At 38.7% G+C, this 16,634-nt stretch overlaps 1 protein-coding gene across 1 annotated transcript in view; it reads left to right on the top strand.

The window, feature by feature from the left end:
* The first annotated feature begins 7,542 nt into the window (after positions 1–7,542).
* Positions 7,543–16,634, top strand: part of SPIC (Spi-C transcription factor) — a 14,628-nt gene continuing 5,536 nt past the window's right edge. The window contains exons 1-5 of the mRNA XM_060113910.1: positions 7,543–7,607; positions 11,411–11,436; positions 12,022–12,115; positions 13,924–14,036; positions 15,519–15,627. Of these exons, the coding sequence (XP_059969893.1) occupies positions 11,434–11,436; positions 12,022–12,115; positions 13,924–14,036; positions 15,519–15,627 (319 nt within the window). The 5' untranslated portion in view covers positions 7,543–7,607; positions 11,411–11,433. The remainder of the gene's footprint in view (positions 7,608–11,410; positions 11,437–12,021; positions 12,116–13,923; positions 14,037–15,518; positions 15,628–16,634) is intronic.

Here is a 16,634-nt window from a genome sequence, read left to right as displayed (position 1 = left end):
CTAGGTAGTTACTAGCAAGTGTGCAAAGAAAAAGTGTCTAGGGAGTTCCCTGGTGGTCCAGTGGTTAGAACTCTGTGCCTTCACTGCTGGGGGCCCGGGTTCAATCTCTGGTTGAGGAACTGAGATCCTGCAAGCTGCGCAGCAAGGCCAAAAACAAAAAACGTGTCTACATCTGAGTAAAATTTCGACACAGATAATATTCAGTGATTGGAATACAGTAAAGGGCAGACATTTCAAACACACCTGAAGTCTTTTTCCTCATTAAGTTTCTTGTTAAAGAATCACTGAGGTGCATGATTTCTATTCATACTGAGTACTCTACATTTACAAAGGTACCTGGCTACCTGTGTTCATGTGACGTAGTTGGGGAACGGGAGGTAAATAAAAGATTTTGCTGAAAACCAGAAAAACAAACAAAACCAAAAACATGTCCCTTACCTCTGTATATCTGTGGTCTTATTTTAGATTTAGATATTGTAGGTTGTTGTTCTTGGATCCTGCCTGCCTGGCCCACCCTTAATCTGGCTCTGCGCTCACAATAAAGATGGTTTTAGAGATTTCTGCAGTATTCTAATACTCATGTGCTACCACGCCCTGCATCTATCACCACAATATCGATTCTTTTGCCCAGAAGCGGATTACCTCTCCTTCTGGATATGTCTTGTATTGTTCTAGAATAGGCTGTTCCTTCAGTAGCAGCCCTCCCGTCTGAATGACTCACTCTCCTTTTGGATATTCCACCTTGCCCTTCTCTTTCAGGAGACTTCGAGGTTGGTTTTATTCTTCTTGCTGTTTCACCTAATGGGAGCAAGATCTTCCCTTTTCCAAGTTCCTGGAGACTCTCACTTGGACCTCAGCTGATAATGATCCTCTCGAATTCATGAACATTCTGGCACAGTAGCATCTAGTACTGCAGCTCTGACAACTGAATCTTAACTTCCTCTTTTCCACAGAAACCTTGGGAATTCACACCATGAATGCAAAAGAAAAATAACCGAGCTCTTTGGTTTCTCATTAAACAAAATAAGATGGCTTGCCAAATGTGTTTAAAACCAGGTGGGTTTGCTTTTATATTTTTCCAACGTAGCATGCCAAGAAACATGAATCTGGGGTTCATATGTGAGGTATTTTGTTATCTGATGGCAAAATTATTCCCATTTGAGTTTAGGGCTTCAAGTAAGAAATAATGCTAGGAATTGATTGGAGGCTGAGGTGAGGGGGGCAGAACTGGTTTTCTAAATTTTATACATCTTTATTACTGCCATACTTCTTTATTTCTGTCATAAATTTATAGATTATATTTAAATCATGAAGGAGTTTTAATAAAATTAAAAATGTAATTTGGGGAAATTCCCTGGTGGTCCAGTGGTTAAGACTCCATGCTTCCAAAGCAGGGGGCACAGATTCGATCCCTGGTCAGGGAACTAAGATCCCACAAGCCGCGCAGCACGGCCAAAAAACTTTAAAAATTAAAAAACATTTTTTAAATTAAAAAGACAAAAATATAATTTTGTAACACCGACTAATGAGTGTTTTCATTGCCCAAAGCAAAATTGTTCCCTTAGAATTTTCTTTTTTGGAATTTCATTTGCTTTGTTAGATAACCTTTCTGTAATCCCTTGTTCCCTTTGTCTATTGTTTACTATTTTAGTATGTTATTTGAAACACATAAAAGCATATGTATGCTTTTACTTTAACAAAATGAACACCTATAAAACCATCCCCTGGTCCAAAAACTAAAACATTTTAAATAAATGGTGTGTTACTCCCTAGACGATCTCCCTGCTTGCCCCATCCCGGGAGTATTCACTGTCTTTAAGTTTGTGTTTATTATTTACTTGGTTTACACACACACCATATAAAGATAGATACATAGATACATAGATACATAGGTGATAAATAGAAACAAAGAAAAGAAAAGCTGATTAAAAATATATTGTTTAGTTGTTTATTTTTGAAACTTGTAAAAATCCTGTCATATTTTAAGTGCTTTTCTGGGTTTTATTTTTTCACTGAACTTTATGTGTTCAAGATTCTTCCATGTTATTGTATTTTCACTTTTGTATATTATTCCATTATGTGAACACACCTCAATTTATTCATTCTCTTGTCAGTGTGTATATATGTATATGTATATATCTATGTATTATTTATCTATCCTGTGTGTGTGTATATATATATATATATATGTATGTATATATATGTATATAGATTGAAAGAGAAAGAGAGAGAGATGACTTGTTTGCAGAGCTTTTCCATTATTAACATGGCTGCTAACATCTTTCTACATATATCCTGGCATTCATGTACAAAAGTATCTCTTGTGTATACTCCTAATAACTAGTTATTTTCCTAAATGATTGTCCCAGTTTAGACTCCTACCAGTAATGTGAAGAATTCCCACTGATTCACATCTTCTTCATTTAGTTCGTATTGTCAGACCTCTTAATTTTTGTTAATCTCAACCACAGCATTAAAAACAGAACAAAACCTTCTGTCAAAGTTGATGGATTTGTGGGGCTTCCCTGGTGGTGCAGTGGTTAAGAATCTGCCCGCCAGTGCAGGGTACATGGGTTCGAGCCCTGGTCTGGGAAGATCCCACATGCCACGGAGCAACTAAGCCCGCGAGCCACAACTACTGAAGCCCGCACGCCTAGAGCCCGTGCTCCGCAACAAGAGAAGCCACCACAGTGAGAAGCCCACGCACCACATCGAAGAGTAGCCCCCTCTTGTTGCAACTAGAGAAAGCCCGCGTGCAGCAACGAAGACCCGATGCAGCCAAAAATAACTTTAAAAAAAAAAAAAGTTGGGCTTCCCTGGTGGCGCAGTGGTTGAGAGTCCGCCTGCCGATGCAGGAGACACGAGTTCATGCCCCGGTCCGGGAAGATCCCACATGCGGAGCGGCTGGGCCCGTGAGCCATGGCCGCTGAGCCTGCACGTCCGGAGCCTGTGCTCTGCAACGGGAGAGGCCACAACAGTGAGAGGCCCACGTACCAAAAAAAAAAAAAAAAAAAGTTGGTATCTGCCAATGTTCCCTAGAGATGATATCTGAAAAGCTGAATTGAGAACAAGGAGATCCCAATTCTAAACCTAACACTCACTCACTACTCACTCACTGAGTGACCTCTGATCTCTCTGGGCATCAGTTTCCTCACCGGCAAAATGGGAATAACACCTGCCCTGCCAGCTTTATGGGCTGTTGTGATACAATGTACTCATTCACCCATCCAACCTCCACTGAAGCCCTATGTTGTGTTATAGTGTTTTACCCCCTGCTGTGGGAAAGCAAAAGACATGTAAGAATTGCTCCCTCCACCTGCCCCCCAAAGTTGGCAAAGTACTATAGCAGAGATAATGCTGGAAATGACAGAATCTTATGAAAGTATAAGGTTATATGATCATGGTGGTTATAATGAAGATTATAGGAAAGTTGTAAAAAACTGGAGCAAAACAGTACTGAGAACCCCTTGAAGAAAGTCTTTGAAAGGTTTCTCTCTTTTCTAACCATACCAAAGTCACTCTACAGATTTCTCTTTTAATGAGTATTTTCATTGCTAATTGTAGTTATCTGATAAAAGTTAAATACAGAGAAACTGTAAATATCATGATGATTAGTAACTGGAACCAGAAACGTCTAGGCTGTTATAGGCACACAGCTGTAACTTGGGATCCCATTAATGTGTCAGTTTCCCAAACTATTCTGAGCTCAGAGAATCCCCTCCCCACCCCATCCCTATCAGTTCTCTACCCAGTTAACTTCTGTAGGAATGGGATGCCGCTTCTCCATAATGAAAGATATCTGCCTTGCTAACTGATTTTGTTAAAACATAGGGAATTGCCACTCACAACTCGCTAGGAAAAAAAAAAAAATCCTAGCCAAAAGAGCCTGGAGATGAAGCAGAATCACTTGCAAGCCTGTCTTCTTAGTGAACTAGAAAGTGAAAATATGCATAATGACCGCAGAAAGAGGGAGGAGACATTCCTCTTCCCTTTCCCAGGCCGGTGAATGGTGTAGGTTCAGAAGCTTCTGAAGCTGGAAGGGCTGAAGTGGAGAGGCATACTTGCTCTTGGGGCTCCAGATAAAGACGTATAAAAATTTCACAATGGATTAGCTCACCTCTGCCTAGAATGCAGTCAGGTACACCAGTAGGTTGTCAGAACTTAGCTGTTCTAGGACTCGAGGCAGCCCTTGCACAGGCTCTGTCATGGCTCTGAACACAGGACTAACAAACCAGCACTCCTTCAGCGCCTCCACAGAAACCAGTAGAGGAAATCTGCTGGCTCCCCGCCTCTCTGTGGAGCTGGGTGGCTTTTTTTTTTACCAGTCCTGTGTCAGAGGAGTTTCCTCCATTGGTGTGAGCACTGGTGGGAGCTATTACAGTAATTACAGTAAATACTAGAGCCTATGGAGAATTCATTTTCTTGCCTTTGCCTTTTTTTTTAATTTTAAAAAATTTTATTGAAAAAAAATTTTATTGGAGTATAGTTGATTTACCATGCTGTTATGGAGAATTTTTACACAACCTGTTTGCTGGGAAGAGGCACCAGACATGGCAGGAAAGACCTGGGTTTGAGTCCTGGCTCTGCCACTTGCCAGGTGGCTGCAGGTCCCAGGTGTGGTGAAGGCCCCAGGTGTGGTAAATAGGAGCAGTTTTGTGATTAATAGCTACCATCGGGTGTGTTTACTACTCTTTTCCTATGCTATCTCAGTAAAACCTCTCAAGAGCCCTTTGACATAAGGCCATTAGCGAATTCTTGTTCTCATGCTTGTTCTCAGTCTTACTCCATAGATAAGGAAGCAAATTCTGGTTGAATGGTTAAAAGGCTTTGGCTGGAGTCAGGTAGAACTGGTTTGAAAGCCTTCATTTCTATCACTCACTGTGTGATCTTAAGTCATTTAACTTCCCTTGAGGCTTTGTTACTTCATCTGTAAGACGGGGATAATTATAAAGCAGGACCTAACATTTGTTCAACATTTATTAAATGCTTGGACTGTCCAAAGTACATGACATGAATTCACTCAGATTTTCACAATAACTCTATGTGGTAAGTAAAATCATTATCTACACTTTATAGAGGAAACTGGGAGGTTAAATAACTTGTCCAAGTTTACACAGATAGGTGCTATGGAGCCACAGTTGGAACCCAGTGCATTATTGTGAGGGTTAAATAATCTATTATGCTGGCCTATGTAGAAGTAAATATGTGACAGGAGTAGCACAAAGGATGGGAGGGGATGTAAATGGAATTATACTGTGGTAAGTTTCTTACATTATGAAGTGGTATAACAGTTTCTTATACATGAAGTGGTATAATAGTGGTAGACTTGATAAATTAAGAATGCATATTGTAACCACTAAAGATAAATTACAGAAGTATGTCATACCGTTATTTTACCATGACATTATAAAGAGCTAATGAAGGAAATATAATGAAATAATAAAATACTTATTTAATCCAAAAGAAAGCAGGGAAGGAAAAACAAAGGAACAAAAAATAAACAGAACAAATAGAAAACAAATAGCAAGATGGTAGATTTAATCCTAACTATATCAGTAATTACTAAATTGGACTAATCACTAAAAAGGCAGAGATCATCAAACTAGGTAAAAAAGCAGCACCCAACTGTATGCTGCTTTAAAGAGACATACTTTAAATATAAAGACACAGATAAATTAAACATGTTGAAAGTGAAAAGGATAAGAAAGCCAGTGTGGTTAATATCAAAGTAGACTTCAAGGATTACCAGAAAGGATTACAAAAAATAAAGAAATTTTATAATGATAAAAGGCTCAATTCATCAGGAACACATAACAGTTCTAAATGAGTCTGCATTTAATAATAGAGCTTCAAAATACATGAAATCAAAAATTGACAGAATTAAAGGGAGAAACAGACAAATCCACAATTATAGTTTGACATTCCTCTTTGTAATCTCTGTAATCTTTATAACTGATAGAAAATGCAGAGGAAAAAAATCAGTAAGGATATGGAAGATTTGAATAACATTATCAACCAACTTGATCTAATTGACATTTATCCAGCACTACATATAATAACTATAAAACACACATTTTTTTAAGTGCAAATGGAACAAGATAGGCCCTATGTTGGGCTACAAAACAAGTCTCAATAAATTTCAAAGAATAATCTAGTGCAAGTTATTATTAAAATGAGGGTGAGGATTAGCTATTTGTCTCATAACCTATAGTTCTATGAATTCTACTGAGACATAACAAGTTTTCTAGCACCTTCTTCCCAGTCTAGCAAAATTATTTGTTTATTAGGTTTTCAGAGGTCTTACTGAGATTAAGACCCACTTCTTAAGTCCCCTAAAGCATTGAATTATTTAAATAGAAACTGCAAAGAAAGATAAGAGCTTGAATTTAGTCTCCCTTTTCTTGGGTTCTGAAGTTCTCTATTCTCAGAAAAAGCAATTTTCCACCTGAAGCTTGGCACCATAGGATTTAGACTCCACCACATCTGTTGCTTACAATTTTCTAAAATAATATCAGTTGCCACTGAGGACAATGAACTTCTGCAAAAGAGAATCTGTTGATCAGGGACCCTCTCTGTAGAGCTCTTGTTACTCAGCTCATTTCTAGAGTGAACAGAAGCACTGATGACCACCCCTAAAAAGATGCTTTGTGTGTGTATTGGGTACAAATGTCTCAAGAAGCAGTCCTTAGATAAGAAGGCTTTGAAAATATTACAATATATTAGGAGTTCCTAAACTGGGTTCTATTGGCCTGACTGAGAGAGTTTGCCTGAAAATGTGCTGATGGCATTTTCCTGGAGAAAGAGCTCATCATAGCTTTCATCAGGTTCTCAAGGAATAGGAGCCCTACTCTCTAGGATGCTAAAAGGACAGTGTATCATTTCTTTTCTTTTTTTTTTTTTTTTTGCGGTACGTGGGCCTCTCACTGCTGTGGCCTTTCCCGTTGCGGAGCATAGGCTCCGGACGCGCAGGCCCAGCGGCCATGGCTCATGGGCCCAGCCGCTCTACGGCATGTGGGATCCTCTTGGACCGGGACACGAACCCGTGTCCCCTGCATCGGCAAGCGGACTCTCAACCACTGCGCCATCAGAGAAGCCCTCCATTTCTTTTTTAAGTTGCTGAAAGCATTTTCATACTTTATCTTTACAAAGGACTCAAAACTGCATTTCTATTTTTCATCTGTAATATAGAATTGTGCCCCCAAAACATCATGTGCTCATTGGTTTTGCTCAACTCTTTTTCAGGGTCCATTTATTTATATCTTGCAGAATAAAACTTTGGAGACACCTGTTGGGGAAAATGTTGGCTTAGAAAATTGACTTGTTTTTTCCATTCATTTCAAATATATAACAAGCCTGTACTACTATGAGAATCTGCTGGGTGCTATGAAGTCTGCCATCGGGACTAAGAACCCTAGTCCAATGGAACCTAATCTGCGGACATAGGGCTCCAACATGGCGGTTGAGAGCGTGTACGTGAAGTCATTTGAGCCTAAATCTGGACCCAGCCCAGCCCATTTCTCACTAGCAATTGGACCTTAGAAAAAAAAATCGTGAAATGTCTTTGATCCTCGGTTTAGATTCTTCATCCGTGAAATGGAGCTAAGCAGGTAACTACTATTATATGTGATTTTTAGATTCTTTCGAACAATTTTTATATTATTTTTTGGTTGATGTGTGGATTGATCTGGACCCTTCCTCCTTCCTCTCTAACTTTGCCTCTTGGACCCCAGACTCATTTTGCTCCAGCCCCACTGGCTTTCTTGTTTGTGCCTTGAATAAACCAAACTCATTTCCACCTAAGGCTCTTGGCGTCTGTTGTTTCTTCTGACTAGAGGTGCTTCGCTGCATTTCTGCTTTTCTTTTGCTCACTCTTTCTTATCCTTGGATTTCAGCTCACCACATTCCCTTAGAATTTTTGTGATCGTTCACCATGACTGTATACACTTACTATGACCTTTCTCTTATTGTTTTCTCAGTATTTATTGTTAATAACACTTCTCTAGTTTGCTTTTTTTAAAAAATCATTTTTCCTCACCAGAACTTGTTCAGGGCTGTGGTCCCTGGACTCAGGACAGTGTCCAGCAAAGAGCTCATTTATATATATTTGTTGACTAAATGAACCAAACAAAATAAAATGGCACGAAAAGGGCGTAGACTGGCAATGGTACAGATTAAAAACTCATCAACATTAGCGATTTGGTTTTATACACTTGTTACTTAAACATCTACATTTCAGAAGAGGGGATGTGCGTTTACATTTGCATGATAAAACTCGGTCAAAAAAGTAATTGGTGTAGAACAATAGTCCCATATCAAAGGTGAGCTCAGATTCCAACTATGCAAAAGAGAAAATCTCTCTCCCCACCCATAACATTTACAAAAAATTCTTAGGTGGTTTTCCCCCTGGCTAAATGTGACATCCATTAAAATGACAGAAGGTTACAGTTACTTAAGGGTGGTGCCGACCTGCGCTTCAGAGGGGAAAGTCATTTCCACCTGGACTATACCTAAATGTTAGATTGGCCTCTGCTGGACAGGTAAGATAAAATGGGTAAATGGGCAGATGGATGGGCTGGGAAGGAAGCATTATAGGTGGAGGAAGTCCCCTATAATTTCCATCAGAGCCACCAAAACCCATCCCAAATAAACCTTCAAGCTAAATAAGAGAACTGGACCTGGTCTATAAATGCAGCAGCTTCAAGCATGTCCAATCAGATCACTACCCAGAAGCTTCTCCTGTTTTGGAGTCGTTACTGGATCCAGGTAAGGAGGGAAGACCATAGCATGGATTCATTTCCTCCTCTTAAATGCATGGTGGTAAATAAGGTTAAGGCTGGAATGAGGAGCCTCGAATGCCAGGGCAAGGGTCTGCGCCTTTAAGATCTCTAAGTAGGGCGATCAGTGAACGACATTATAAGTAAAGTGGTTTGAGAGGAAAGAGACCAGAGTGAAAGCTGTTAATAGTTCAGGCAAGAAAAGCAACGTAGGCTCCAGAATCAGGGGAGAAATAATAGAAGTAATAAAAAAAGAAAGATGGACAAGGGCTGTACAGGTCAGAGGTGCCCAGTGGGGCTGTGTAGGCCAGAGGAGCCACAAATTATGCTGGGTGGCAGGCGGGTTTCATGAGATTTGTTCTAATGCTTTTGGCCCATAGGATACAAATATTCTGTGCCTCTTCAAAATAATAGCCTCTGGTGTCCACTGGCCATATCATGAAATAGAAATAATGAAGGCACTGTATCTTTTAAAAGAAATCCCCTTTTGTAGCACTTCCTTAAAAACAGCTACTTAATGAAACTCTGCCAGTGAGCTCTTGACAGTTCTGTCTTATTTCTGATATTAATGAAACAACTTGGTAAAGGGCTGAAGTGTCTTCCTGGTAAGTGTTTAGTTTATGCTTTTCAAAATTCTTTGTAATAAGTGTTAATTTTCTTCTTTGGCCTAATAAGTGTTTCTCATTGACTGCCTGTTCCAATACTAGAAATATTAAGCAACTGAAGTGATCAATAATGTTTTCAAGCTTTTTTCTTCCCTTTGGGTTTGCTACTTTTAAGAGTCATGATAGTTTTGTGGGGTATTTTTGTCAAAGGGAGTAGTCTCATTTAAGTATTTAATTCAAAGTACAACACTCACCTGAGTATGTATTTGCTTCGGTGCTTATGAGCTGAGGCATAATTAATTGAAAGTTATTGACATGGCTTTTTAAAAACATATGTACTCATAATATTCATTAGGGACTATAGCCCAAAATGTGATTTATGGATTTTCTTCTTCTTTTTTTAAAAGTTTTTGCTAAATTCTTCAACATCTCCCACATTGAGAAGCTGTATTTTTTTTCGGCTTTCTTGAGATATAATTGACATATAACATTGTGTAAGTTTAAGGTGTACAACATGATGATTTGACATACATATACACTGGGAAAGGATTACCACAGTAAAATTTGTTAACACATTCATCATCTCCCATAGTTACCTTTTTTTATGGTTTTTCTTCTCATATTCTCTTTTAAATGACATAGTGATTTCAAAGAGCAGAATAGAATTTCGACGTTTGACATATTGTATTGCTACATTATGGATATGTATAATAATAGCATTAGATTATATCATCTAATCATATTATGCAGTGTTAAATATTAAAGAGTAAGCTCATTGTGTTTGAAGGATAAATGCTAAAAGCTTGTATAAACGGAGTTGCTTCATGTGCTAAATGAAATGATAAGCAATGTGGACCCACCACTCGCTCTTTCTTGTTATGTGGATTTGTTTGTTTTGTGTAGTTCTATAGAACATAAAGTTTGAAAACATTTAATGTGGGTCAGTATGATAATTGTTTATTTAAAACAAAATCTACATTACTTACAGAGATAAGAATGTAGATAATGTAAAATTATAGACCAGGGTTCTTAACCTAGGATTTTAGAAAGTCCACGGACAGTTTTCATACAGTACATTTTATTTGTAATGTAAATTCACATTTCATGAGAGAAAAAGCATGTCTTTCACCAGATTCTCAGAAGTCCATATGACACCAGAAACTTAAAAAAAAAAAAAATCACTGTTATAAATGGAGAGCCATTCTAAGGTAAAAAAGATTTTGATTTCCAGAACTTTTTAATACTTTAATATTTAAAAGAATTTTAAAATACTTAAAAACACTCGAATTATTTCTATATTTTCATATCAATATAAATAGTCTGCGTAATTAACTCTAGCTATTTTATTTATTTTTTAATCTCTTTTTATTGAAGTATAGTTAATTTACAATGTTGTGTTAGTTTCAAATGTATAGCAGAGTGACTCTGTTATACATATGTAGCTATTTAACATTTAAGAAGTTTTGTAGGACTTCCCTGGTGGCACAGTGGTTAAGAATCCGCCTGCCAATGCAGGGGACATGGATCCGAGCCCTGGTCCAGGAAGATCTCACATGCCGCGGAGCAACTAAGCACATGGCGCCACAACTACTGAGCCTGCTCTCTAGAGCCCACAAGCCACAGCTATGGAAGCCTGTGATCCTAGAGCCCATGCTCTGAAACAAGAGAAGCCATTGCAATGAGAAGCCCGTGCACCACAATGAAGAGTAGCCCCCTTTCGCTGCAACTAGAGAAAGCCCACACACAGCAGCGAAAACCCAATGCAGCCAAAATAAATAAATAAATAAATAAATAAATAAATAAATTAATTAATTAAAAAAAAAAGTTTTGTAATGACAGAAAAGCAAAAATAAATTCTTGTAGGAAATTTTTGTAGAAAGAAAATTTGTACTCATCAAAGAGAATTCAGACGATACTTTTGGTTTATATAAGGTATATTCAGAAAATATTTTAAGTAAAGTCTTTTAATTCAGAGGCAAATTAAATAGAAACACTATTTAATTTTGTTTTTTAAATATTAATCTTTTTCAGAATTGTCAGTTTATTAATGAAGCATGGTAAGTTGGCATTTAAAAATCTTTACTATTCCTCCATTTTGCATATAAAATATATGGGCTAGATTAATAAGGGTATGAAATGGTTTGCAAAACAGTTCAATTTTAGGTCTTGGAGGCATGCTTTTGAAATTAAGAGCATTTCATTTTTAAATAATGATTCAGATTCTGTTTGATTAAAGATATTTCCTTGATCCCTTTTTCCAAATCAGTCTCCTGCTATATAACTCCTTGCTAAAAATTTATAAAATGTTGAATACTATACTATAGAATGAGGTTGCTCTCTAAATGCTATGTTATAGAGCAGTGGATCTCAGCCAGGGGTGATGTTGTTCCCCAGGGTATATTTGGCTATGTCTGAGACATTTTTTGTTTGTCACAACTGTGGGAGTGCTACTGGCATCTAGTGGGTAGAGACCAGGGATGCTGTTTAGCACCCTGCAATGCACAGGGCAACCCCCCTGCAACACAGTCTTTGTCAATCTAAAATGTCAATAGTGCTGTGGTTGAGAAACCCTCCTTTATATCAGGAAAATTAAGTTCTACTGGTTATTTCCTAACTCCAGAGTTCTGTAATTGTTCTAACAGGCTTGTGTTGAACAAGACAAGCTGGGTCAAGCATTTGAAGATGCTTTTGAAGTACTGAGGCAACATTCAACTGGTGATCTTCAGTACTCCTCAGGTAAAGATGTCAGTCCCCTTCTGCTGGTAGTTTGTATTTGTTTCTTCCATACTGCTAAATTGTCCCTCTCTGCTTTCCTCTCCTCTTTTGTAGCCCCAAGTTTGTTTTTGTTTCGTTTTGTTTAAATTTATTTATTTTATTTATTTATATTTTTTGGCTGTGTTGGGTCTTTGTTGCCACGCATGGGCTTTCTCTAGTTGCAGCGAGCAGGGGCTACTCTCGGTTGTGGTGCACAGGCTTCTCATTGCGGTGGCTTCTCTTCTTGTGGAGCACGGGCCCTAGGCGCGCGGGCTTCAGTAGTTGCGGCACACAGGCTCATTAGTTGTGGCTCGTGGGCTCTAGAGCACAGGCTCAGTAGTTGTGGCACACAGTCTTAGTTGCTCTGTGGCATGTGGGATCTTCCCAGACCAGGGCTTGAACCTGTGTCCCCTGCATTGGCAGGCAGATTCTTAACCACTGCGCCACCAGGGAAGTGCTCCCAAGTTTGTTGTCTATATCTGAGAGTCTGTTTCTCTTTGTATTATTATTTAGATTCCACATATAAGTGATATCATACAGCACTTGTCTTTGTCTGACATTTTTTTTTTTTTTGTGGTACGCGGGCGTCTCACTGTTGTGACCTCTCCCGCTGCGGAGCACAGGCTCCGGACGCGCAGGCTCAGCAGCCATGGCTCACGGGCCCAGCCGCTCCACGGCACGTGGGATCTTCCCGGACCGGGGCACGAACCCGTGTCCCCTGCATCGGCAGGCGGACTCTCAACCACTGCACCACCAGGGAAGCCCTGTCTGACTTATTTTGCTAAGCATAACATTCTCTCAGTACATCCATGTTGCCACAAATTGCAGAATTTCATTCTTTTTTTTATATATAGCTGAGTAATATTCCATTGTGTGTATATATATATATATATATATATATATATATATATATATATATATATATATATATATATATATATATATATATATACCACATCCTCTTTATCCATTTGTCTGTTGATTGGGCACTTGGGTTGCTTCCATGTCTTGGCTACTGTAAATAGTGTTACTATGAACATTGGAATGCATGTATCTTTTTGAATTAGTTTTCATTTTCTTCAGGTATATTGAATATATCCAGGAGTGGAATTGCTGAATCGTATGGTAGTTGTTTTTTTGAGGACCCTTCATACTGTTTTCCACAGTGGCTGCACCGATTTACATTCCCACTAATAGCACACAGGGGTTTCCTTTTCTCCACATCCTCTCCAGAATTTATTATTTTTAGACTTTTTGATGATAGCCATTTTGACCTGTGTGAGGCGATATCTCATTGTTGTTTTGATTTGCATTTCTCTAATAATTAGTAATGTTGAGAATCTTTTAATGTGCTTATTAGCCATCTGTATGTCTTCTTTGGAGAAAGGTCTATTCAGGTCTTCTGCCCATTTTTTGATTGGGTTGTTTATTTTTTTTTTTGATATTGAGTTGTATGAGCTCTTTATATATTTTGGATATTAACCCCTTGTGAGTCACATCATTTGCAAATATTTTCTCCCATTGTGTAGGTTGTCTTTGTTTTGTTGATGGTTTCCTTTGCTGTGCAAAAGCTTTTAAGTTTAATTAGGTCCCATTTGTTTATTTTTGCTTTTATTTCTTTTGCATTAGGAGACAGATCTTCCTATGTTCTTTATCCTAAATAAATTTAACATCTCAATATAAAAATGCCAAGAGCAATCACATATATAAGCATATAAGCATGTATAAGCATCACACACACACAAATATAAACTTTGACTTTGTCAGTTTCTTTCTCTGTTTTTAAATAGATTACAGAAATTACCTGGCTTTCATCAACCACTGTTCTCATATCAGAGGAAATTCCAACAGCTATGGTGTGCTGCCCACAGAGGAACCGGTCTACAATTGGAGAACAGTAAAAGTGAGTACTTTTACCAGGGGACCAGCATCCCTCAGTAACAGGCAAATTTCCTATTTGTCCCAGCCTTCCCCTTGGTGAATTTGACAGTCAGTGTGGGGGACCATCAATGCTGTCAAGAAGGAAACTGTGCTTTATCATTGTTCTTCATCTGACATCAGATGGGTTTGAATGATTTCTATAGAGGAGGTATTTTAGGGTTCTCACATCAATGCTTCTCCTCAGTCCATCTGGAAAACTGCAGGAAAGTTATGGATCCCCTAAAACGTTCCCTGCACTGGCTTTACCCACAATCTTGTATTAACCTGCTCTATTTCCCCTCCCAAGCTCAGAGCTAGGTATGTGTGTTGGACCAATTCATTTCTATTTTAGTAGCCTTCTGCAAACGTGAGTGTCCCCACCATCTACCTCTCCTTCCATGTGTTCTTTTACATTGTTTACTTTCTTTCTTTCTTCTTCTTCTTCTTTTTATTTATCTGTTTATTTATTTTGGCCATGTTGCAGCATATGGGATCTTAGTTCCCTGACCAGGGATGGAACCCACGCCCCCTGCAGTGGACGCGCTGAGTTCTAACCACTTGACTGCCATGGAATTACCTGCATTGCTTCCTTGATGTGTCCCTTTTATCAAGCAGTCTTAATGTGGTAGAGTATAAATATTTAAAAAAAAGGTTTTTTTTCAGTTATTACCTTCAACCATACTATGTCAAATGTCCTTTTTCTGTCCCTGTAAATTATACTGTCAGGGCCTCTCCAACAAGACATTTCTTTAAAGAGGGAGTTTTGGTTTTACTTTAACCTCTCTCACCTCCTCTTAGGGTTGCCAGGTAAAATATAGGATGCCTAATATTTTTATTTGCTAGATCTGGCTACCCTATTTCCACTTCAGCTTCCATCCCCAGCATACACTGCACAGCCTCTTGTGGTGGGGACTGCTTGCCTGCTGGGCAGCCCTCCTGTATAGGGAGGGCTCAAGTCCACCCCCTTCCACCACCATGTCTAGTTAACCCGTGGAGGCCCACATTTCCTTGCCATATGTAATGGTAGGAACTTAGGCTGCTTCTTCCTGCCTCTCTGGGCTCTGCCCTCCCTCAGCTGCCATCTTTCTCCTCTTATCTTCTCTTGCCAGATGGGCATCCAGTTCAGGAATGGAAGCCCATCTTCTCTTTTTGCTGGCACCTCAGTTTCTACTAATGATTCTTTCGGATCTTTCTTGCTGGGCATTTTTAGGGGAAAGGAGAGAAGCAACACACTCTCCTTTCTCATAGGGAGGGGGAGATACAGACCTCCTCACAAAGCCTCAGATTACCCTCTGTCCCTTGGCCCTCTCCATATATGGGTTTGAGGCTAGCTCTGCCCTGGGAGACAGCAGCTGAAGGTAGTGATTTTCAGAATTTGAGAGATGCCCTCAGCTTTTGACTTTGGCCACCAACTGGGGGCCACACGGGAAGTTCCACTTAACATCCTGATACATTATTTATGTAGAACAGTGCTGCGGACCTCTATTTTGAAGGAAATATTCATCAGTCTCTGCAGAACATCCCTGAAAACCAGCTGGTGCAACCTGCTCTTCTCCAGCAAAAGGGAGGAAAAGGTATGTGGATCCATTACTCCTTGCATAGGTAAAAGAGTCAAATCTTCATCATAGCAGCTTTAAGGGAATTTCATATCTGAGTTTGGAATTGATTTGCAAAATATTCTCTTCTCACAGTTGAGAGTAATTTAACTCTGACAGCCAAAACTACTCCAAGCTAAAAAACAACAACAACAACAAAAAAAACTACTCCAAGCTGTTTATCTTGGGTGAGCTTTCCTATAGCTTCATAGAGATGTTGTAAAGGTGCAAACTGTCACTTCACTCAAATAAATCTGTATTCAAGAATAAGGTGTAAGATATGGAGAACAAACTAGTGGTTACCATTGCGGGGAGGGGCAGTATAGGAGTAGGGGATTAAAAGGTATTATGTATAAAATAAGGTACAAGGCTATATTCTACAATACAGAGAATATAGCCGTTATTTTAGAATAGCTTTAAATGGCATATAACCTTTAAAAATTGTGAATCATTATATTGTAAACCTGTAACTTATATACGTCAACTATACTTCAATAAAAAAGGAATAAGGTATATAAATTTTAGGTATAGAAGGGGGAACTTTTCCATAACTTATTTTAGCAATCGTATTTCAACTGTGAAGCCCTCAGGATAGAAATCATCTCTATTAAGTTCTCCACAAACTTAATCATCTCTATTAAGTTTTCCAAGTTCCATAATAACTTTAGTTCATAAATTTGAAATCCTGCTTTCATAAATGAAGATGATCTCATCTAACAGGTAGGCAAAAGTGTTAAAGCAGGATAATAGCCTCTGTTGGCTAAGATGTGGGCCACACACATTCACGTGCATTATTAAAGAGAGTATAAATTTTTACAAACTTTTGTAAGGCAATTTAGCAATACCTACCAAAATTTTAAATGTTCATGTCTTTTGACTCTGAGTGACTATATGACTCACTTAGTGGTTGAGTGTGAACTCTGGGTTGATTATGTGAGCCTGGCCAAATCACTTACTTAACCTTCTGTACCACAGTCTCCTTATTC

Source organism: Mesoplodon densirostris, chromosome 11 (assembly GCF_025265405.1).
Source record: "Mesoplodon densirostris isolate mMesDen1 chromosome 11, mMesDen1 primary haplotype, whole genome shotgun sequence".
Classification (NCBI taxonomy): Eukaryota; Metazoa; Chordata; class Mammalia; order Artiodactyla; family Ziphiidae; genus Mesoplodon; species Mesoplodon densirostris.
This window is presented reverse-complemented; position numbering and strand designations above follow the sequence as displayed.